This window comes from Lontra canadensis, unplaced genomic scaffold (assembly GCF_010015895.1).
Source record: "Lontra canadensis isolate GAN:19392208 unplaced genomic scaffold, GSC_riverotter_1.0 scaffold214, whole genome shotgun sequence".
Classification (NCBI taxonomy): Eukaryota; Metazoa; Chordata; class Mammalia; order Carnivora; family Mustelidae; genus Lontra; species Lontra canadensis.
The window spans coordinates 836,079-859,579 of NW_022631208.1; the positions used below are offsets into that span (position 1 = coordinate 836,079).

The window sequence follows — 23,501 nt, forward strand, 5'->3', positions numbered from 1 at the left end:
TGCAATTTTAATTTGGTAGGTACGAACTATGGCTCGAGATTTATATGACGACCACTTTAAAGCTGTGGAAAGCATGCCTCGTGGAGTGGTGGTAACACTCAGAAACATAGCAACTCAGTTAGAGTCATCTTGGGAACTTCATACAAATAGACAAGTATGTTATTCAGCCTCTTGGTTTTATGGTTTTATGGTTTTATGGTTTAGTTTTTTCCCCCTTTACCCTTATATTCTGGGTATTGTTTATGGGTCAGCAAATTACCACCCATGGGCTAAATTAGGCCTGCCTCCTATTTTTATATGGCTTTGTAAGAATGGTTTTTATATTTTTAAATGGTTGAAAACAAATCAGAAGTAAGAGTAGTATTTTCTGATACATGAAATTACATGAAAATGTAATGATAATGTCCAAAAGTAGTTTTATTGCTCACAGCCATACTCACTCTTTTACCTGTTGTCTGTGACTGCTTTGGTTGTGTGGCTGCAGGGCAGTGTTGAATAGGTGTGACAGAGGCCAGATAGCCTGTAAAGCCCAAAATACTTCTAATTGTCCCTTTATAAAATGTTTTGTGCACTGGGCGCCTGGTGACTCAGTCGGTTATGCGTCCTGACTCTTGATTTTGCTTCAGGTCATGATCTCAGGGTTGTGAGATTGAGCCCTGTATTTCCTCTGTGCTCAGCCTGGAGCCTGCTTAAGATTTTCTCTTTCCCTCTCCCTCCGCCCCTCTTCACGGCTGCCCTCTCTTAAAAAAAATTGTTTTCTGACCCTGGCAGAGATATAATTTACATTAAAATTTGAACTCCCTATTCTTATTTAATATCTGACTTATTTTCTTGATAATTGATGTGATAAATTAAGTATATTAAGACCTGTTTTTTGGTCATTTTTGTCTTCATTAAAATTTTTTTTTTTTTTTTTTAGTGTATTGAAAGTGAGAACACTTGGAGAGATTTAATGAAGACAGCCTTAGAAAATCTAATTGTACTTTTGAAGGATGAAAACACAATTTCACCATATGAAATGTGTAGTAGTGGATTGGTGCAAGCACTGCTTACTGTTTTAAACAATGTAAGTTTACGAAATAATACAAACAGACTATAATAATTCTAACAATTATTTGTAGCTACATTTTTGGCAGAGCATTTGTTTTGTCAAGAAATATTTAGAAACTGAGGTAATAAATGTTAATACTTATAATTTCTCTGGCCTTTCCTTTATGTTGTATCATTAGTTTGAGCCAGTTGAATTCATTAATTGAGTCTATTTTGATTTTTCAGTTTTTGTTTTGTCAAGAAATGTTTGTTTTGTTTCTTTTGTCGAGAAATTTTTTGTTGTATTTGTTTTGTCAAGAAATATTTAAAAACTGAGATAATAAATGTTAATATTTATAATTTCTCTGGCCTTTTCTTTATGTTATATCATTAGTTTGAGCCAGTTGAATTCAATAATTGAGTCTATTTAGATTTTTGAGTTTCCCAATTACAATTGATTCTAGATTTTTTTGACAAAACACTTACTTTGGCCCAAGTTTTAACATTATTCACTGCTCTGATTTCTTCATAAAATGAAGTTGTTCTATAGACCTTCTTAAGATCTTAAATTATATGCATAAAATTAATTTATGAGCCATGACTGTTTAGGAAGTTACTGTGACTATTTGATTAGTATTTGCTAATAACCTTCTGTTTCTTGTCAACTTAGTCTACCTTTAGTATCTCTTAATTGTGATGAAAATCTTTATTTTAATGAATCATACCGTATATACTTATTATATATATATATATTTATTATAACCAATTCTAACAAAAGTATAAAAAGTGAAAGTTTTCTTCTATTTTAGTTCTACTTCCCACTTTAATTTTTGCTCTTACTGTATGTGGTAATAAACTCTTAAAATTCACTTTAACTTCTGTAAGTTGTGTATTCACTTCATCACTTCATTCACTTCAATTTTACCATTTGCATAATTTCCATTTATGAAACTTATATTCACATTATATATCTTAGTGATATTTGTGAAATCATTGTTTTGGTGTACCAGTTATATTTTTCCTAATACTGTTGAAATGGAAAATGTTCATTTGAAAATAATCTGATACCACCTTGCATACTACACTTTGGGAAAAGCTGACTAGCACATTCTATACAGGAAGTAAAAAAAAAAAAAGAAAAGTCTATGTTAGCTGTGGTCTACTAGTTATATAGTAAAAAGAATTTTAATTGAAAGAAAAGAATGATTTCACTTAGATTATATTGGTAATATTTTATAATAATATATTAATATTTATCTTTGTAGTGTGTTTGATAAATTTTGGTAACAGCCTTAAAATTTTTTTTTGGTACCTTTTTAATTTTTTTTTAGAGCGTGGATTTAGATATGAAACAAGATTGTAGTCAACTGGTAGAAAGAATAAATGTTTTCAAAACAGCTTTTAGTGAAAATGAAGATGATGAAAGGTAAATCACTAAATTTCTTTTAATTTAATGTTTACAATGTTTGAAAGTTGGTATACTTCTTTAAAATTGTCTGATATAGTGCTTATACACAAAATAGGAACTTTTAAATTCAGTGATCAAAGTAGCTTTATATTTTAAATGTATAATAGGAAAGGCTTTTTAAGCATTTTTTTTTTAAGATTTTATTTATTTACTTGAAAGACAAAGAGAGCATGAGCAGGGTGAGGGGCAGAGGGAGAAGCAGACTCCCTGTTGAGCCGGGAGCCTGATGTAGGGTTTGATCCCAGGACTCTGGGATCATGACCCAGCTGAGTCACCCAGGCACCCCTGGAAACATCCTTTTACATAAATTCCTTTAAGTGGTATTACTGAGTTAAAGGTTGTAGGTGATCTTAAAAGTTTCTTGATAAAAATTGTCAAGTTACTGGGCGCCTGGGTGGCTCAGTGGGTTAAGCCTCTGCCTTCAGCTCAGGTCATGATCTCAGGGTCCTGGGATCGAGCCCCACATCGGGCTCTCTGCTCAGCAGGGAGCCTGCTTCCTCCTCTCTCTCTGCCTGCCTCTCTGCCTACTTGTGATCTCTGTCTGTCAAATAAATAAATAAAATCTTAAAAAAAAAAAACTGTCAAGTTACTTTCTAGAAACATTATACCAGCATTACCTTGCCAGCAAATAATACGATTTTCAAAACTTTGCTGCTTTATATATTTTTATATGTATCAAATTTTAAGTAATAAAATTATTTAAACTTTTTAAAAAAAGATTTATTTATTTATTTGTCAGAGAGAGAGAGAGAGAGAGCGAGCATGTACGCAAGCAGGGGGAGTGGCAGGCAGAGGGAGAAGCAGGCTCTGCCCTCAAACTCCCTGCTGAGCAGGGAGCCTGATGTGGGGCTTCATCCCAGGAGCTGGGATCAGGACTTAAGCAGACGCTCAACCAACAGAGCCACCCAGGCATCCCATAATTGTTTAAACTTTAAAAAATAAATTTTATGTCTCCTTTGAATGCAGTTGGTAAAAGTCTTATAAGTAAAATGAAATACTTTATTCTTGAGTGAAGGAAATTGAGTTATGAGAGTATTTTTGTTTGCACATACAAAATTAAACTTCTCTTTGCACTCATAAAGAAAGTAGGGGTCTTTATGAGGTTGGTTAACACAGTTTCTGTATGAATTTGGTTATAAAATTATATAAATGCTCTTAATTATTTTTTCTTTGTAGTCGACCAGCAGTTGCATTAATTCGGAAGTTAATAGCTGTACTAGAGTCTATTGAACGTCTACCTCTCCATTTATATGATACACCTGGATCCACATATAACCTGCAGGTAATCATGAAAAATGTAGTCACTATTGCTTAATATGTTTAGGAGTAGTCTTTCACTTTGCTTAAGAAAACAAAAATAAGAACAAACTTTGTTTCACATTGTTTTAAGTTAACAATTCTGCTTACTCATTAAAGACTGTAATCCTAATGCCATTTGATTATTTTTAAATAACTCTTGAATTATTAATATTTCAACTTTTAAAAATCAAATCACTGGATTTTTTAATAAATATTTATTTTTAAGTAGTAAATCATTTGGTTGAGGGTAAGTGGAAGAAGATGCTTTATCAGTGGAAAAGGCAGGAAAAAAGAAATGGGTCCTTTTGTTCTAGAATTATGAGTTAAGTCCTTTGGTCTCTACGAGTATCAGTAGATGAGAAAGTATGAAAATATTTTAAGGACAATTTGTTTTTCTTGCTTTATGTCATTTGGTAAAGCCAGCTGGCCTTTCTTAGCTGTTCCTATTGATTATTTAGGAAATCTGTCATGTGTTTTATAAGAAGTTTGTTTTTTTCCTAAATGTTTGGGTTGGCATTTACATTCATTTATTCATGTATTCTTTTGTTAGCAGCCTGTATCCAAATGTGAATAGACAGAATAAGTATTCTTTGTATGACTATCCCAATACAGATCTTTATTATATCTTTTGTAGATTACCTTAGTTTTCTTTACATGTCATTTTGCCTGAATTTTGTCTTTATCCAGTATTGGACTGCATGGAATTGTTTCTTTTAAATAGAGTCTTTACTAAGTGACTAAGAATTTGTATTTGCCAAAACAATGGTTACTCAAGGCAAAAATCTTGCCATACCCCCCCAAGTATCCAGATGTTACCAAAGCCACTAGATTCCCAGACTAGCGAAGTTGTCCAGGGAGTTAAAGTATTTAGTTTGCCTGACATGGAATTATATATAACATGATGTTGAGATCTACTTTGTGTTTTATTTTGGATTGAATAATGAAGAGGAGCAAGGGCTTTTTGGCTTAGTGGGCAGCCTGCTTCTCTCTCTCCCTGCCACTCCCCCTGCTTATATTCTACCTCTCTCTCTCTGACAAATAATAAAATCTTAAAGAAAAAAAAAAAGGATGATTAAAAAAATAAAGGAATAAATTAGCTAAATAATGAGCTACTCTTCATAACTTTCCTGGAAATTGAAACTTGTAAGGAATACGGTACTTCTGTTACAGTGTTTTGCGATTTCTTTAAACCATGTGTATTTGAAGTTGTTTAGAAATTTCTCAGTACATTGTTAACTTTCTTTCTTGAAAGCCAGTATCACTTGTTCAGTGGTCCTTTTAAATTTTATTTATTTATAAAGATTTTATTTATTTATTTGAGAGAGAGAGAGAGGAAGAGCTGAGGGAGGAGCAGAGGGAAAGGGACAAGCAGACTCTGTACTGAGCATGGAGCCTGATGTGGTGTTTGATCTTATGACACTGAGATCATTCCCTGAGCTGAAATCAAGAGCTGGACAGTTAACTGACTAAGCCACCCAGGTGCCCCCAGTGGTCCTTTGTTAAAAAAAAAAAAAAAAATAGAAAACAGACATTGGTCCTTCTTCTAGGGTTATACTATAACTTACAATTTTCAATTACTGTTGAGAATCTTTCTCATTTTTACAGTTCTAAGAGAAAAACAAGGTACTTTCTGAAGCAGTCTTATTTTTTGCACAGATACTTACAAGAAGATTAAGATTTCGGTTGGAACGTGCACCTGGTGAAACTGCATTGATAGACAGGACTGGCAGGATGTTGAAGATGGAACCCCTGGCTACAGTTGAATCTCTGGAACAGTATCTCTTAAAAATGGTGAGTTTCTGGCAAGGCCGTGGTGAAATAGGCATTCTCTGCTCTGGGGTTTAACCCTTTAGAAAAGAAGTTGCGGAAGTACATATGCAGAGTTATGGTAATGCACTTTGACCTTGTAATACCATTTTTTGTACTCTATTTTAAGAAAATAATCTTTATGCACTATAATGCTTTCTTCATTAAGAGGTTTATTAGAGACATTTGTGATATTAAAATCATGAACAAAACCTTAATGCCGGTCAATAAGACGTCTATCAAGCTGATAATTATTTCCATTAATTTGAATATTATGTAGCTATTAAAATGTATAAAGACCATTATGGGAAAAAAAATTTGGTACGGTATGATCAGATGTTGTTTTACCTTGTCTGTTGAAATAATGGAGTAAACAGATATTCTATGATATTAATAGTGGATACTTCGGTTGTAGAAATGTGAGTTTTTCTGTTTTTTTTTTCCCCACAAATATTCTTTTTTTAAAAAAAGATTTACTTATTTGTGAGAGCATGCATGTGCAGTGGGGAGGAGGCAGAGGGAGAAGAAGAGAGAGAATCTCAAGCAGCCACCTTGCTGAGCATAGAGCCCACTGTAGGATTTTCCCCATGTGGTCTTTAATGAGTAATTGTTGGGATAAAATAAGTCAAATTGGGGCACCTGGGTGGCTCATTTGGTTAAGAGGCTGCCTTCATCTCAGGGTCCTGGGACTGAGCCCCACATTGGGCTCCCTGCTCAGCGGGGAGTCTGCTTATTCTTCTGCACCTCCCCTGCCCACCCCACCCCTGCCATGCTCTCTCTCTCATAGATAAATAAACTCAAAAAAATAAGTCACATTAAAGGAGAGGGAAAAGTGGGCAGTGTATTTGAAAATAGCATTATTAAGGTGAGTGTCTTCCATATTCTCTTTGGTATAGGTAGCAAAGCAGTGGTATGATTTTGACCGATCTTCATTTGTCTTTGTTCGGAAATTAAGAGAAGGCCAAAATTTTATATTTCGGCACCAGCATGATTTTGATGAAAATGGAATCATTTACTGGATTGGGACAAACGCGAAGTAAGTCATGTTCTTTAATGTAGAGTGAAAATATTCACCTGGAAAAAGAATTCTAGATGGTAGAATAAAATTATTAACCACTCTGAGTATCTTACACTTTAAGGAATTTTGTCTTATAGCTTAAACATAAGACTATCTCAGTTCCTTTTTATGAGGAAAAAATAAATTGCCAATTTTAGAATTTTAAAAAATACCATTTTATGTGGAAAACTGGTATGAATATATTGCAGTTATTTTAATAGTGTTAACTACGAATTTTTTTTTTATTTTATTTAGAACTGCATATGAATGGGTAAATCCAGCTGCTTATGGACTTGTAGTAGTAACATCATCAGAAGGAAGAAATCTACCATATGGCCGCTTAGAAGACATACTAAGTCGTGATAATTCAGCTTTAAATTGCCATAGCAATGACGATAAGAATGCCTGGTTTGCCATAGATCTGGGTCTCTGGGTGATACCATCAGCATATACACTTCGTCATGCTCGTGGTTATGGAAGGTCTGCCCTGAGAAATTGGGTTTTCCAGGTATCCAAAGATGGACAGAACTGGACTTCTTTGTATACCCATGTTGATGACTGCAGTCTCAATGAACCAGGGTTAGTTGAGGAGTCTTTGCAAATTGAAAAACTGAGTAAAGAGCTTTGTTTATTTTTATGACTGTATGCTCTTAGAGCTCTCTTCTTTGTGAAATATTAAAGCAAGTTTCTCTTTTTAAAAATATCACTGGAGGGATGCCTGAGTGGCTCAGTGGGTTAAGTGGCTGCCTTGGGCTTAGGTCATGATCCCATGATTCCTCTCCCTCTGTATGCCACTCCCCTGCTTCTGCACTCTGACAAATAAATAAAATCTTTAAAAAATACCATTTGATACTATAATTTAGGTATTAAAACTTTGAAATGATATTTTACCAAAAATTTTTTTTTAAGTTTTTTTTTTTTTAAGGTTTTTATTTATTTGTCAAAAAGAGAGAGCAAGCACAGGCAGGCAGAATGGCAGGCTAGAGGCAGGGGGAGAAGCAGGCTCCCTGCCGAGCAAGGAGCTTGATACGGAACTCGATCCCAGGATGCTGGGATCATGACCCGAGCCAAAGGCAGATGCTTAACCAATTGAGCCACCTAGGCGTCCCTTTTTTTTTTAAGATTTTATTTATTTATTTGACAGAGAGATATCACAAGTAGGCAGAGAGGCAGGCAGAGTAGGGGAGGGGGAGCAGGCTCCCCACCAAGCAGAGAGCCCGATGCAGGGCTTGATCCCAGGACTCTGAGATCACGACCTGAGCCGAATATAGTATACTAATAAAAACAAAAAATGGAATTAGTTTTTTATTAAACTTTCTGTATATGTACATGACATATGTGTATATTCTACAGATGAACAGTAGTTATTGCTGCTTAAAGAAATATGGCTAACTTTTAAATTTTTCTTATTTTTAATTCTTTCTCTAAATTTTATATATTGGTCATATATATATATGTGTGTGTGTGTGTGTGTGTGTGTGTATTCTAAAAACAAAGTATTATATTCCTTTTTAAAAACTTTGAGAGAGAGTGTGCGTGTAGAAGGGGCAGAGAGAGCAGGAGAGGGACGAGTCCATGCTGAACACGGGGGTCAGTGCTGCCGACCCCATTTCCCTGAGATAACAACCTGAACTGAAACCAGGAGTCTTGACACTCAACCAACTGAGCCACCCAGGTCCCCCAAAAGTATTGTATTTCTAAAAATTTTATTCCTGCTAAATTTTAATAGAACAGTGTGGCATATTTTGAGGGGAATATAGGGCATAGAGTTAAATTACTTTCTGCATTTCATGTAGTACGGAGACAACTCCTTAATATTTGAATTAATAGATAATATTTTCAGGCTTTAAATTTAATATTTTAATATATTATTTTAAACTTTGCAAGAATTTTAAAAAATCTTTTTCATCATAGGCATATTTGTTACTCTTAAAATTTCTTGTCTTATTTCTTGTCATTTCTTTTTATTGATCATAAATCATTTAAAGTTATGAGACATTAATTGTACACATTTAAACATTTCATTTTTAACTTAATTTCTTGATGTCTGATTTTCTCCTTTGCTATCTTGATTCTTACATAACAAATTGTGGAATTCAGTAACAGACTGAATGTGGAAGTTTATTTTTTCTGTTGATCTCTATTATGTAAAAAATCTTCTCCACCTCAAACATCCTTTTCATCTGTTTTAAAACATTACACCATTTTTTCCCTAACACATTCACAGGTCAACAGCAACCTGGCCTCTTGATCCACCAAAGGATGAGAAACAAGGTTGGCGACACGTGAGAATTAAACAGATGGGGAAGAATGCTAGTGGACAAACCCACTACCTGTCACTCTCTGGATTTGAACTTTATGGCACTGTAAATGGAGTATGTGAAGACCAGCTAGGTAAAGAGATGAAGCTGGGTTTTAACTTACTGAAACAGTTCTCTTTATAAAATGTGACCTGTTTATATTTCTTGAATTTCTACTTTACAGGGAAAGCAGCTAAGGAAGCAGAAGCTAATCTTAGAAGACAGAGACGTCTAGTTCGTTCCCAGGTTCTGAAATACATGGTTCCAGGGGCTCGTGTGATTAGAGGCCTTGATTGGAAATGGAGAGATCAGGATGGCAGCCCACAAGGGGAAGGTACCGTCACAGGGGAACTGCATAATGGTGAGTAGGTGCTTAAGCATTTTAGTGTAGGAATGGAATACTTAAATAACAAAGTATTTTTAATTATTTTGGGATAGTTTACAAATTGTATAAATGTCCCAGCACTCTATAGAACTGTATTGATTTCACGCTAAAAATGGAAAAATCACTTATTTAGAATTAAGGAAAAATTTTAATTTCTGTTTTGATTTAGAACTTATTGCTAATATTCTAAAGTGATTAATAAGTTAGTATAAGTTGACTACTCAAACATTTTCTGCTGCTGTTTTTGGTCTATTATAAGTTTTCATTGATCTTTAATTTCTTAGGCTTTTCTTATTAGCTTGATAGGTGTGAGGCAGTAATTTTTAATTCTTTTATAAGTCATGTATAAGAAAAAGCATTAACATTTTTAGCAACTGTTTTTTAATAAAGCATAGATAAAGAATTGTAGCCTTTTTCTTTATTATTAGGTTATAAAATAACATTCCTAACGTTTCTCAGTCTACTAGCTTTTCTTTGGATTTTAAACTTTGATATTTTATAAGGTAAGGGTTGTTGTTGTTTAAATCGAATTTATACCCACTTAGTAAATTGCTCTTAAATTCCCAGAAGCAACTTAAAATGCCTAGTGTTTTTTCTTATAAATACTCAAAAGGTTGATTTATTCGTAAATGATTTGACTAGCCAATAGTGTGTTCTTAAGAATTTTGCTTGGTATTAAGAACAAAAAGGAGTAAAATGTTCATATTCTTAACTTAAACCAGATATCTGAAGAGCTATAATAAAGGTGACAGTGCTTAGGAGAGTGACTGATACTTAGTATCTTGATATATTCATGTTCTACGTGATATAGGCATTTATTTACCTAAATACATTCTTGATTTTATGGTTTTTGAGATTCTTTTCCTTGTATCATCTTACTACTTAGTGCATTTAAAAAAAAAAAAGATTTTATTTATTTATTAGAGTGAGAGAGAGAGCATGAGCAGGGGGTAGGAGGAGAAAGAAAGGGAGAGGCAGACTTCCCGCTGAGCGGGGAGCCCAATGTGGGACTCAGTCCCAGGACCTTGGGATTATGACCTGAGCAGAAGGCAGACACTTAACCAACTGAGCCACCCAAGGGACCTACTTAAATCCATTTCTGTGCAGTTATACTGTAACTGCAAATTGTTGTCATTATAGCAGGTTTGCAGTGAATGAGCAAAGATATAACTGCCCACATTCATAAAAACCAGTAATAGTTGAGAGGACAGTAGTACCATTCAACCCAGAAATTTTAAATGTTTTTAGACATCTTAATGATACTTAGTTAATATTCTAAATCGTTTGTTTTGGCTTTTAAGTGTGTGGGCTAGTTAGGGGTATATGAATGCAGTTTATTTTTCTCAGGCTAGAGGCAGCTGAAGTGACTGCCTAGGAAAATAGGAATCTTAATTTTAGAATTTAGTATATAAAAAAAGCTTTTTTGGCTGACTGGATTAATGTAGAATTTCAGCTGACCAAGTTGGCTGGTCATATTGAGTGTTACATTGAAACCATTATGTTAGCAAAGGTGCTTAGCTTTCAAATAGTAAACCAAGCATTTCTTTTTCTTTCTTTTTTAAAATTTTTAAAAATTTACTTTTAAGTATTCTCTGTACCTAATGTAGGGCTTGAACTCACAACCCCAAGATCAAGAATCACACACTCCACTGACTGAACACACTCCACTGACTAAACCAACCATTTCTTTTGGTGGGGAGGGGCACAGGGAGAGGGAGAGAATCTTAGGCAGGCTGCACATCCAGTGTGGAGCCTGATGTGGAGCTCGATTTCATAACCCTGAGATCACAACCTGAGCTGAAATCGAGTTGGATGCTTAACTGAGCCACCTGGGTGCCCCAAATATCTTTCCTTTCTAAAGAATCTATGTGTCAGTGGAAATACCCTTTTCCCCCCATCTGTTCCACAAAAATGAGTCCCTACCATGTACTGGTATTTTTGGTAAATTGTTAGATTTCATGTAAACAATGGTCACCAAAAAAGTATAACTTTCTGCCTTCTGAGTAAGACAGATGAACATACATTTACAGATCTTGATGACTGCTATGAAATAAATTATCAGCATATTTTTGGGCAAATTAATGTACTATAATGCTATTTTTATTTGGAATTGGTAGATGTTTTTGAGCCTCCTTTATTCACAGTATTCCATGTTGCAGAAGAGATGGTTAAATGTTGGTTCTTCCAAACTTATTTCAGCATATGGAATAAATGGGAGCAATTGAAATTTCATCAAAACTAGATTATGTAGATTTGGGGCTGTTAGTTTTTCTCTCATAGAACCCCTATGCAGATAATCCCCACAGGTGATTCAGTATTACTTATACCTCTCTGAGCCTCATCATAAACATACATGAATTTGTTACGTGTGTGTGCATGTGTGCGCATGCATGGGAGTACTTGCGTGTATGGGTGAAGTACTTTCAGACTTTAGAAAAACTTAAACGTGTTGTATTTTTAAAAATACATGTATTTTTATGTGTTGTGTTTTCCCTGAAGTAGTTAGCTGATAACACTAAACTAAGATTGTAAAATTTTTATTATTTTCCATTCTGCTAGGCAATTTGTTTTACTGCTTTTGGAATTTAATTACTGTTTCTTAAAAAGAACAAGTATTGTTTTACAAGTATAAGTCAATATACATTGAATATCTTGTTCATTAGTTCTTTGCACATTATTAGCTTTAGCTTATAGGTTCTAATAAAGAGCCTAGCAATACTTTAAAAATTTTGTTTTTAGAATTTTCTGTGCTTATTCAAATATATTAAACTTAATCATAAGAAAACCAAGTAACCACTGAACTTTGAGAACACAACCGAAATGCTAACTTATTGTTATTTGAGCTGGTGACCTAAAATTTGTACAGTAATACATGAATATTTTGTTTGTCAATTATTAGAATTTAGCCCAAACATAAAAATTAATGACAAGTCAGAACTTTTTTCTAAAAAGAACATTCGACCACATAATCACATTTAGCAATTAAAAAACCTTTTATTTAGATATCATCTGTACTTAACTGAAGGTGTAGTATATCACCATTTGTATCAGTCTTTTTACAGTTTTTAATAGTTCTTCCCCTTAAAAGACACCCCAATAGATGTAAACATGACCCTTATATTGTTTTCAGATATCAGCAGAGCATGCAGTTCAGAAATAAGAGAAATAAAAAGGAAGAATTTAATTTTAGTTGGCAGACCTTAAATGGCTATAGAAATTCAGAGAAGTACAGCAGTGATGAAAAGCTGATCCCATATTGTGGAGCTACTGTCTGACACGCTCCTCTCTGCTTTCTGCTGGGTCTCACAAACTCCTGTCCCTTTCCAGGCTGGATTGATGTCACCTGGGATGCTGGTGGCTCAAACTCTTACCGTATGGGCGCAGAAGGAAAATTTGACCTCAAGCTTGCACCAGGGTACGACCCTGATACAGTGGCATCACCCAAACCTGTTTCATCCACTGTTTCAGGCACAACGCAATCATGGAGCAGCTTGGTGAAAAACAACTGTCCAGACAAGACCTCTGCTGCTGCAGGCTCCTCAAGTAGAAAAGGAAGCAGCAGTTCTGTGTGTAGCGTGGCCAGTAGCAGCGACATCAGCTTGGGTTCGACCAAAACGGAACGGAGATCAGAAATTGTAATGGAACACAGTATAGTTTCAGGAGCTGATGTCCATGAACCAATTGTTGTTCTTTCATCTGCTGAAAACGTCCCTCAAACAGAAGTAGGGTCATCTTCCAGTGCAAGCACCAGCACCTTAACAGCGGAAACGGGAAGTGAAAATGCTGAAAGAAAGTTAGGCCCTGATAGTTCTGTTCGCACTCCTGGGGAGTCTAGTGCAATATCCATGGGAATTGTTAGTGTTAGTTCTCCTGATGTTAGTTCAGTGTCTGAGTTAACTAATAAAGAAGCAGCTTCACAACGGCCCCTTAGCTCTTCAGCAAGTAACAGACTGTCAGTGAGTTCTTTGTTGGCTGCCGGGGCCCCTATGAGCTCTAGTGCAAGTGTACCTAATCTGTCCTCAAGAGAAACATCTAGCTTGGAGAGTTTTGTAAGGAGAGTGGCAAACATAGCACGGACTAATGCCACGAACAACATGAATCTAAGCCGAAGCAGCAGTGATAACAACACTAATACTTTGGGGAGGAATGTGATGAGCACAGCAAGTAAGTGAGCTTTTCCTTATGGAACCCAATGGTTTTTCCACTCGGAGGGATGCACAGTAGGGTTTCTTGTTCAGTGGGTTCTGGCTGCAGTCTTTAACTAGATTGTTAACCGTGTTACATACAACTACGTCAGATTTAGCACTTCAGGAATCTGCAGTTCTGTAGAATCATGATCTCTTAAGAATTCAGATCAGCTGTGATAAAGAACCACTTAATCCGGAAGGATAAAACAGTAACACACTTCTGTTTTTCACTCTTCTAAAATAATTGTTACGTTCAGCTGCATGAGGATAATAGATGACTATTAAATATTGTTATCATCAACTGAAATCGGAGCATCACACTTGTTTAACTTTTTCTTAGGTCCTAAATTGATACTAGCTTCTGGAAGGTGTTTAATTCTAATGTAAGCTAATGGGTTAAAGTAATTCCTTTGGAAAATGTCATTGGGAATTAGTTCATTGCCTGTTTCGGTTTTTAAAAAAGCGAGGCTTAATTTTTTGGAAAAATAACAGTGCTATACAAACAAGGATTCCTAGTTGGATTTCAGTTGGGTTCCCAAAGTTGTTGCTTTTCAGCCTTTTAATAATTAGTGTTTCATGATCTCATTCTAAATATATAACCTAGTTTTTCTTAGGTTTATACAATCCCACCAGTTGTACTGATTTGCTTCATTTTTATCTTTAGCTTCTCCTCTTATGGGTGCTCAGAGTTTTCCCAATTTGACCACACCTGGTACCACATCAACAGTGACAATGTCAACATCCAGTGTGACTAGCAGCAGCAATGTAGCCACAGCAACAACAGTTTTATCAGTTGGTCAGTCCTTAAGTAATACTTTAACTACCAGCCTCACATCAACCTCCAGTGAGAGTGACACAGGTCAGGAAGCAGAATATTCCTTATATGGTAAGTGATAGTTTAAAATACTTAGGTATTTGTGTAGTGATGCTTTTAGTATGTTTTCCTGCTATGTTGTTTTTAACTGTCAATTAGAAAATAATTATCCACTCTTATTAAAGATATGGCATCTTCATATAAGATGAACTCCGTGCTATGGGGGACATTAAATTATCTGATCATAAGCAGACATCTAGGAACTTTTGTGTCCTCCTTTTTTACCTTTTGTGCACTAATGAAGTTTTATTAGAATATATTTGACATCTTTATCAGAAAAGAAGTGTAAGAGATTAATAAGCTTTGTGAAGTTATATTGTATACTATAATGTAAGAGGAAAAACACTCCCCCTGCATATCTCCTCTATTCTGTACACTCTGTTCACAGAACACTTCATTGCTGACACTGCTGACTACCAGATGTTTGTGATGTTTTCCTATATACCAAGCAGTTTTCAGACTATCACCTGGGTGTCATACAGTTTAACTCAGTCACTCAGTTCTAGCACCATTAACTACTTGGAGATAGTGTCACGTCCCATAGGTAAAGGACTTGGTTCCATACCACCACTTCCCCACCCCTTCAGACATTGAATTGAAAGTCCAGGTTGTCATCTGTGCTACATACTGGCTATAAATTGGAGGCTTCCATGACCCTCTGCTCTGGCTTGATTAATTTGCTGAAATGGCTCACAGGATTCAGGAAAACATTTTATTTACTAGATTAACCGTTTCTAACAAGAAGTGTATAATTCAGGAACAGCCAGATGGAAGAGTTGCATAGGGTGAGGTCTGGAAGGTCCCAAGCACAAGAGTATTTGTGCCTTTGGAGTCTGGGGACTCTGCCATTCCATGGATGTATCCTTGTCTGTCAGTTTGGAAGCTCTTTGAATCCTCTATTTGTCAGAGTGGAGGGAGGAGGTGTTTAGAGGCTTCATGACTTAAGCATGAATGATTAAATTATTAGCCATTGGTGATTGGACTCTGTATCTGGCCCCTCTTCTTTCCCCAGAAAGGGATTATCTTTTCAGGTATCTCTTTTTATTCAGTACATTGTGAAATTATTTTCACATTGTTCAGTGTGTTTCTACAGTGTTTGACTATATGACCATTATTTAATAAATTCTCTATTTTGGACATTTAACTTACACCTTTTCATTACTATAAACATTGTTATGAATCAGCATCTTTGAATTGTACTATTGTGTATTCTCTTAAGGGTACTTTTTTAAAAGAAGTAGTGGCTGAATTGCCTTTCAAAAAGGTTGCACTTCCATCATTATTGTTGTTGAATATCCTTTACCATGCATATATACATACATTCATACATCCTTGATGCCATTGCTTGTTCTTTTTTTTTTTTCTTTTAAAGATTATTTATTTATTTATTTATTTAAGGAGAGAGAGAGAGAGAGATTGAGAGATTGAGAGAACAAGTCAGGGGAGGGGCAGAGAGAGAAGCAAACTCCCTGTGGAGTAGGGAGCCTGTTGTGGAACTTGATCCCAGTATGGTGGGATCATGACCTGAGCTAAAGGCAGAGGCTTAACTGACTGAGCCACCCAGGCACCTGCCTGTTCTTTTTTAAAATTAAATTATTGGGGTGCCTGCGTGGCTCAGTGGGTTAAAGCCGCTGCCTTCGGCTCAGGTCGTGATCCCAGGGTCCTAGAGTCGAGCCCGCATCCCCCACATCAGGGCTCTCTGCTCAGCGGGGAGCCTGCTTCCATTCCTCTCCCTCTGCCTGCCTCTCTGCCTACTAGTGGTCTCTGTCTGTCAAATAAATAAGTAAAATCTTTTTAAAAAGTTGAATTTGTTAATTTCAAATATTTCAAGTACTATTTTATGTAAATCTTACTTTAATGTCTTTTTTTTCTCTGAATGTGTCCTCTCCTATTCCAAGCCAAAAATTGGATCTGATGTTCTATGGTTTTAAGAGAATCATCATATTTCTCTGCATCTGCCTTATCTATTAAATGTGTATGTAGCAAAATGGTGATGGTGATTATACCAGAGTATGTAAATTCATTGAATAAACTATATTCCACTCTGGTTTTTCTCATGGAGCCTCTCTGCCCCTCTCTACTCATTGGTTACATGTTAACATTAGGCTTTATTGATCATGTGAAAGTTAAGTAGGTTATGGGTATTTTAGTGGGAAAGAATATTAAATAGTTAGGGCTACTGGTTGCCTTCTGAAAATTATTGTTTAAAATTGTTAGAAAATTATTGTTAGAAAATTGTTTCTATTGTTAGAAAATTATTGTTAGAAAATTATTGTTACAATTTCCTTTTTCACATTTCTAAAACTGGAGGACAATTTAAGGATGCTGCTGTGAAGGATCAGAGGAACATCTGCATTATAAAATAATTTCTGTATGCAGACTTTTACTGTGTCAGGTTTTAAGGGGCGTGATTTTGTGATACGGTCAAATCTATGAAATAAGGAGCTATTTAAATGTTCTAATACTCTGCTAAAGAGAAGATCATGATTTAAAAAAATCCTTGATTTCAGTGAATTATAACATGTGAAAGATGGGATTTCAGTATCTAAAGTCAGATTGTTTTCCTTTGATAGTTAGCCAAAAGTGGAATTGATTATATGTGTGCGTGTGTGTGTGTGTGTGTGTGTGTGTACTACCACATTATGTTCATGAGAACTAGTCCTAAATTACAGGATGGCACCTTAACATGTTTTAGGGATAATATATTTCATCAAATTTAAGATTCCATTAATTATAATTATTTTATGTCACTAAGGAAAAAATACTGCCAATTTAGCTGTGACTTGCCATTGCTTGTAAGACACATTCTGATTCCAGAATATTAAAGTGTTTAAAAAAATGTGTGCCTTAGAAACTCATTGAATATCGTATCAGGCCTCTTTCTTCTACTAACCGTCCAGTAAAAGGTATTGAATTTTAATCTTGTGTAATTATTAGATTTAAAATATATATATTTTGTTCATAGGTTTGCAGATAAAAGATTCTTCCAAGTAATTATAAATTGTCTTCTCAATATTCTTTTGGAATATAGAGTGTGTATTGTCTTTTTATTCACAGAAATGTTTTTTTTTCATATCCGGTAAAACTCCTGTTTTAGTCCCATTATTACTTTCTATTTTCAGTTCTCGTGCAGAACAGCTTGTCAGCATCTTCATTGTGTGGGACTGTTTATCTGACACAGACTTCATGGGGTGGGGGAATATGGATAATATGAAAGATGGTACATATATTAGTCCATAGTACATAGGCAGTGTCATTAAGTAGTTGTTATCTTTAACCTGACAGGTCACGTAGCTAAACCCAGCCTCTCTGATTGACTTTATTCTGCCTTTTCCCTTATATGATAGTTTACAGTTTCTATTTATATATTTTCCTTTTCTTTTTTTTTTTTTCCTCTTAAAAAATTGTTTTTTGAGAGCATGACCGGTTGGGAGCGACAGAGGGAGAAAGAAAATCTTAATCAGGTTCCATGCCCCATGTGGAGCCCTGTGTAGGGCGCAGCTTCGTGATCCTGAGATCATGACCTGAGCTGAAATCAAGAGTCAGATGCTTGGGGCACCTGGGTGGCTCAGTGGGTTAAGCCTCTGCCTTCGGCTTGGGTCATGATCTCAGGGTCCTGGGATCAAGCCCCGCGTTGGGCTCTCTGCTCATCAGGGAGCCTGCTGCCCCCCCCCCAACTCTCTCTCTGCCTGCCTCCTCTCTGCTTGCTTGTGATTTCTCTGTCAAATAAATAAATAAATAAAATCTTTAAAAAAAAAAAAAAGATGCTTAACCGATTGAACCATCCAGCCACCCCTCATTTGTTTACTTTTTAAATGCATCTCTCTCCCCATCTCCACTGATCCCATGGGAGATCCTACCATGTCTGTTTACAGGTATATATATCTGGTGCCTAACACAGTTTTTGGCACAAGTCATGTTATGCTTCCTGTGGCTGATACAGACATTGGTGATAGGATTGTTATTTATTTTTTTTAAAGATTTTATTTATTCATTTGACAGAGATACAAGTAGTCAGAGAGGCAGGCAGGGAGAGAGAGGGAGGCAGGCTCCCCGCTGAGCAGAGCTCGATCCCAGGACCCTGGGACCATGACCTGAGCCGAAGGCAGAGGCTTTAACCCGCTGAGCCACCCAGGCTCCCCAGGATTGTTATTTTTAAACCCAGTCCATATTGTTGATCTTTTTCATTACAAGTTTGTAGACTTGGATTTAGTTTGTGGTTATCCTTTATCTTGTGTTGTTTTCTACCATTCTTGTGACCAACATTCATTTTATATTTGTGGTGGTGGAAGAAGGGTGGCATCAGTCAGTGTGGTTTTTATACTTGTCTCTAGAATTTTTCCTTTGTTTTGGAAGACCAGTACACAGTTAACTTATAATGCTTTGTTAATTATGTTGAGAGTAAGGTTGTTGGTTTTCTTTTCTAGATTTCCTGGATAGCTGTCGTGCCAGTACTTTGTTAGCTGAGCTAGATGATGATGAAGACTTGCCTGAGCCAGATGAGGAAGATGATGAGAATGAAGATGACAATCAGGAGGACCAAGAATACGAGGAGGTTATGGTAGAGAGAGTGTCTCCCATTCTCTTAACTAACATAAGATGTTTATAATTGAAATGAAAAGAGGAAAAGCAAAGTCCTGGTTAAACTTTGAAATAGGGAAATATGGGATGAGTATGAAAAATGTGGTTAATTAAGAAAAGTACCTTTAATCTGAACATTTATGATTCTCTTTTAAGAGAAAATAAATTGGTTATATTTGGAGAATACTAAAATTAAATTAAAATTAAAACATGCTGATGTTTTAACAGGTTTAAAAGTGTAAAGAACTGCACTGATCCTGAAGAATATAATTTTTATGTTCCTTTCACAATAGACTATTTTATTTTATTTTTTTAAAAGATTTTATTTATTTATTTGAAAAGAGAGCGAGAGATCATGCACAAGCAGGAGGAGTGGCAGGGAGAGGGAGTAGCAGGCTCCTTGCTTGATGCAGTACTCGATCCCATGACCCTGGGACTGGGACCCGAGCTGAAGGCAGACACTCAACCAACTGAGCCACCCAGGCACTCTAATTAAACTATTTTAGTATTTACTGTTTTGTGGGCAGTATCTCCGTATTATTTCATCATTCTTTGTAGCTGTGAGGTAAGAGACATAGAAGAAATAATATGTCCTAGTTAATCTATCAGTTAAGTACAAAAGTAGGGACCTAAGCTTAGGAAGTGTGATCCAGAACTCTTAATGTTTAACCACTGCGATTATCTTCAAACTGAACTTATACCTGGAAATACCCTTTATTGTAACTTGTATATTTTTTATTTTTCTTAATAAAATGTTACTAGATTTTAAAAAATTTCACAGGTTGCTTTTTAATGGTGTGAAGGACTCCCAAGAAATTCTTTTAGTATGTCTTAAATAAAAACAGATATTACTGTAACATATTTCTTGTGAAGGTTGTATATGAGGCATGGTGACTATAAAGCATCCAATCTGTAAGTTTTGTGAAGATGGCTAATGAATATGAAGTTTTTTTTAATGATAGTTGATGATAGGGTGGATAGTTTTAGGTTAAGGCTGAATGGGGATATATATATGAGTCAAATAATTAAACATGTCTCTTCACATTTTCTTATTCCAGATTCTGAGACGTCCATCCCTGCAGCGTCGAGCTGGCTCTCGCTCTGATGTAACACACCACGCTGTCACCTCGCAGCTACCACAAGTCCCTGCTGGAGCAGGGAGCCGACCTATTGGGGAGCAGGTAATATCTTAATGTTTATCTTCCCTACTGTGTATTTTCCTCCCTTTTTACAGTAAAGCATCAACCAAAATGCCTAGAAGAATATATGGGGATTGAGGTGGGGGTGAGAAGCTACCAGAAAAACAAAAAGAAATTTCCCTTACTGCTTGGGTTTTATATTCTAGAAAGAGTCCATGATTGCTCTGGCATAATGCATAAAGGAGTTTCTTACTTGAAAGCACTTCATCTTGGCCCTTGGGTAACAGTTAACGTTTATTAAAATGATTAATTTTCTTATCTAAGATTCACAGGTTTGGTAATAGTAGTAGGGTTAATAATATTAGTCTGGGGACACCTGGGTGGCTCAGTGGGTTAAAGCCTCTGCCTTCGGCTCAGGTCATGATCCCAGGGTCCTGGGATCGAGCCCCGCATCGGGCTCTCTGCTCAGCAGGGAGCCTGCTTCCTCCTCTCTCTCTGCCTGCCTCTCTGCCTACTTGTGATCTTTATCTGTCAAAAAAAAAAAAAAATCTTAAAAAAAAATTAGTCTGTTAGCTGAACATTTATTATTCATGAATAAATAAATTGTTATTTTATTATTTTATTTTAAAATTTATTTTATATTTATATAAATATTTCACATTATATATTATATTTGTATATGAATTTTTAATATTTTATATTTATTTATATTATTTATATAAAGTTGAATTGATAATTCATTTATTAATCAACGATGATATCAATAATTAAGTCCTAGCCTTGGTTTTAATACTTTCCATGTATTAACTAATTCAATCCTTTCAACAACCTTTTGAGGGTTATTATCAGCCCTAATTTTTAGATGAAGTGGTTGGTAAAGGTCACATGTAGACATTTTGGATCTAGGACTAAAACACACACATTCTCATTACAGAGATACCATGTGTCCATTTCATTTGTTATAAAAGTTAATTTAAGTGTTCAGAATATGAGAGGCTATGTGCGCATATAAGTACATGCATAATTGTTATTTATGACATCAGATATTTACAACATTTACCATTCATTGATCTTTTTTGTTGATAGTAAAAGTGAAGAGAAGAAAATGTTCCTTTAAAAAACTTTCATTTTGCAAATTTTCAAACATGCTTGAAGTAGAAAGAGTAACGCAGTGAATCCCCAAGAACCCATCATCTGTAATGATTACCAACGCTTTGTCAAACATGTTTGATTTATTTGCCCATAGTTATTTAAAGCATCTTCCAAGCATTGTATTTTGTATATAATTCAGTATATAGTAAAATTTACTTACATTTTTTAAAAGCAACTTATTTAAAAATAATTGTAAGTTCACAGATTTCACAGGAAGTTCCAAAGATAGATTTTGTGCCCTTTGCCCAATTACTTCCAATGGTTACCCCTTACCTAATTAGAGTCTAACATCAAAATCAGGAAATTGACACTGATACAGTGTATGTACATGGTTCTTTCTCATTTTATTGTTTGTGGATTAGTGTAAGCACCATTAAGGCAGTTTACTTTTGGTAAGCTTAAATCGTTAAGAAATGTATGTGCCTATTTACACTTATGTCATCTTATGCTTAAAAACAATGGCTAAAGGGGCACCTGGGTGGTTCAGTGGGTTAAGCCGCTGCCTTCGGCTCGGGTCATGATCTCAGGGTCCTGGGATCGAGTCCCTCATCGGGCTCTCTGCTCAGCAGGGAGCTTGCTTCCCTCTCTTTCTCTCTCTCTCTCTGCCTGCCTCTACATCTACTTGTGATTTCTCTCTGTCAAATAAATAAATAAAATCTTAAAAAAAAATGGCTAAAAAAGGAAGTGTAATAGCTTTATAGAGAAGTATTTAACATCCACCTCATTTTAAAGATAGTGTGTCACTTTTGCAGTAAAGAAATTTATCTTGTTTATCCGTATGTGGAATTTTAATAGGAAGAAGAGGAGTATGAAACTAAAGGAGGACGTCGGAGAACATGGGATGATGATTATGTACTCAAGAGGCAGTTTTCTGCTTTGGTTCCTGCTTTTGATCCTAGACCTGGTCGTACTAATGTCCAGCAGACGACTGATCTAGAGATTCCACCCCCAGGTACTGTGTATTTTAGTTTTGTGATTTATTTTGAACATATACCAAATAAGATAGTTATATGTAATTAGTAAAGTAGATGGCTACTTACATATTCAGGTTATAAAGAAAAGTTTTCAGAAAAAAGAAACAACTATGTATCAGCCAAAAATCCTTAAAAGATAGATTTTTTTTTTTTTTGAAAGATTTTATTTATTTGAGAGAGAGGGAGAGAACACAAGCAGGGGAGAAGAGCAGAGAGAGAGGGAGAAGCAGACTAACCCCGTGAGCAGGGAGCCCTGATCGGGGCTGGGATCATGACCTGAGTCAAAGGCAGATGCTTAACTGACTGCCACCCAGGTGCCCCAATACAGATTATTTTTAAAGGAGTATATTACAGTACTTTAAAAAACAGTGTGTTCTATATTTGTGTAATTTCTAAAGGAAGGCTCACTTAGGGGCACCTGGGTGGCTCAGTGGGTTGAACCTCTGCCTTCGGCTCAGGTCATGATCTCGGCATCCTGGGATCGAGCCCTGTATCGGGCTCTCTGCTCGGCAGTGAGTCTGCCTCCCCCTTCTCTCTGCCTGCCTCTCTGACTACTTGTGATCTCTCTCTCTCTCTCTGTCAAATAAATAAATAAAATCTTTAAAAAAAAAAAAAAGGAAGGCTCACTTAAGGGTAGATAATTTGTATTCTATATTCTGCTGGATCAAAATTGCTGTGGATATTCCTATTCTACTCTGATTTTGGAAAATTGTTTCATTTTATGGTCTTGAGTTAGCTGGTACCTTTTCTCTCTTACAACTCTGTTTTGGCTGTAGTAGGCACACTAATGATCCCCAAAGGTATGTGAGTCCTGACCTCTGGAATCTGTGAATAGGTTACCTTAATAAACAAAAAAGACTTTGTAGACGAGATTTAATTCAGGATTTTGAGAAGGGGGAATTAATCCTGGATTATCCAGGTAGGCCCAATGTAATCACAAGTGTCCACATAAAAGGAATATAGGAGGGGTGCAGTTGGTTGGGTGTCAGACTCTTGGTTTCGATTCAGGTCGAGATCTCGGAGTCATGAGAATGAGTCCTGTATTGGACTGTCTGTTCAGTGTAGAATCTGCTTGAGACTGTCTCCTTCTCCCTCAGCCCCTCCTCCTCTGCACTCTTGTTCTCTTTCTCTCTAAAGTAAGTAAATAAATCCTTAAAAAAAATGTTTAAGAGAAATTCAGGAAGGTCTGAGAGAAGATTTGACAACAGGAAGCAGAGATCAGAGTGATGAGGGGTCATGAACTGTGAAAT

General features: G+C 35.9%; 1 protein-coding gene across 7 annotated transcripts in view; it reads left to right on the plus strand.

Annotated features, from left to right (window-relative positions):
* Positions 1-23,501, plus strand: part of HECTD1 (HECT domain E3 ubiquitin protein ligase 1) — an 89,465-nt gene that overhangs the window by 48,490 nt on the left and 17,474 nt on the right. For 3 of the 7 annotated variants that reach the window (XM_032848900.1, XM_032848896.1, XM_032848897.1), the window contains exons 16-29: positions 20-154; positions 920-1,066; positions 2,361-2,455; positions 3,674-3,779; positions 5,453-5,587; positions 6,499-6,638; positions 6,915-7,238; positions 8,887-9,053; positions 9,144-9,320; positions 12,672-13,508; positions 14,196-14,417; positions 18,833-18,966; positions 20,045-20,167; positions 22,073-22,229. In XM_032848900.1, the coding sequence (XP_032704791.1) occupies positions 20-154; positions 920-1,066; positions 2,361-2,455; positions 3,674-3,779; positions 5,453-5,587; positions 6,499-6,638; positions 6,915-7,238; positions 8,887-9,053; positions 9,144-9,320; positions 12,672-13,508; positions 14,196-14,417; positions 18,833-18,966; positions 20,045-20,167; positions 22,073-22,229 (2,899 nt within the window). The remainder of the gene's footprint in view (positions 1-19; positions 155-919; positions 1,067-2,360; positions 2,456-3,673; positions 3,780-5,452; positions 5,588-6,498; positions 6,639-6,914; positions 7,239-8,886; positions 9,054-9,143; positions 9,321-12,671; positions 13,509-14,195; positions 14,418-18,832; positions 18,967-20,044; positions 20,168-22,072; positions 22,230-23,501) is intronic. The other 4 variants (XM_032848898.1, XM_032848899.1, XM_032848901.1 and 1 more) reach the window with 4 other exon arrangements.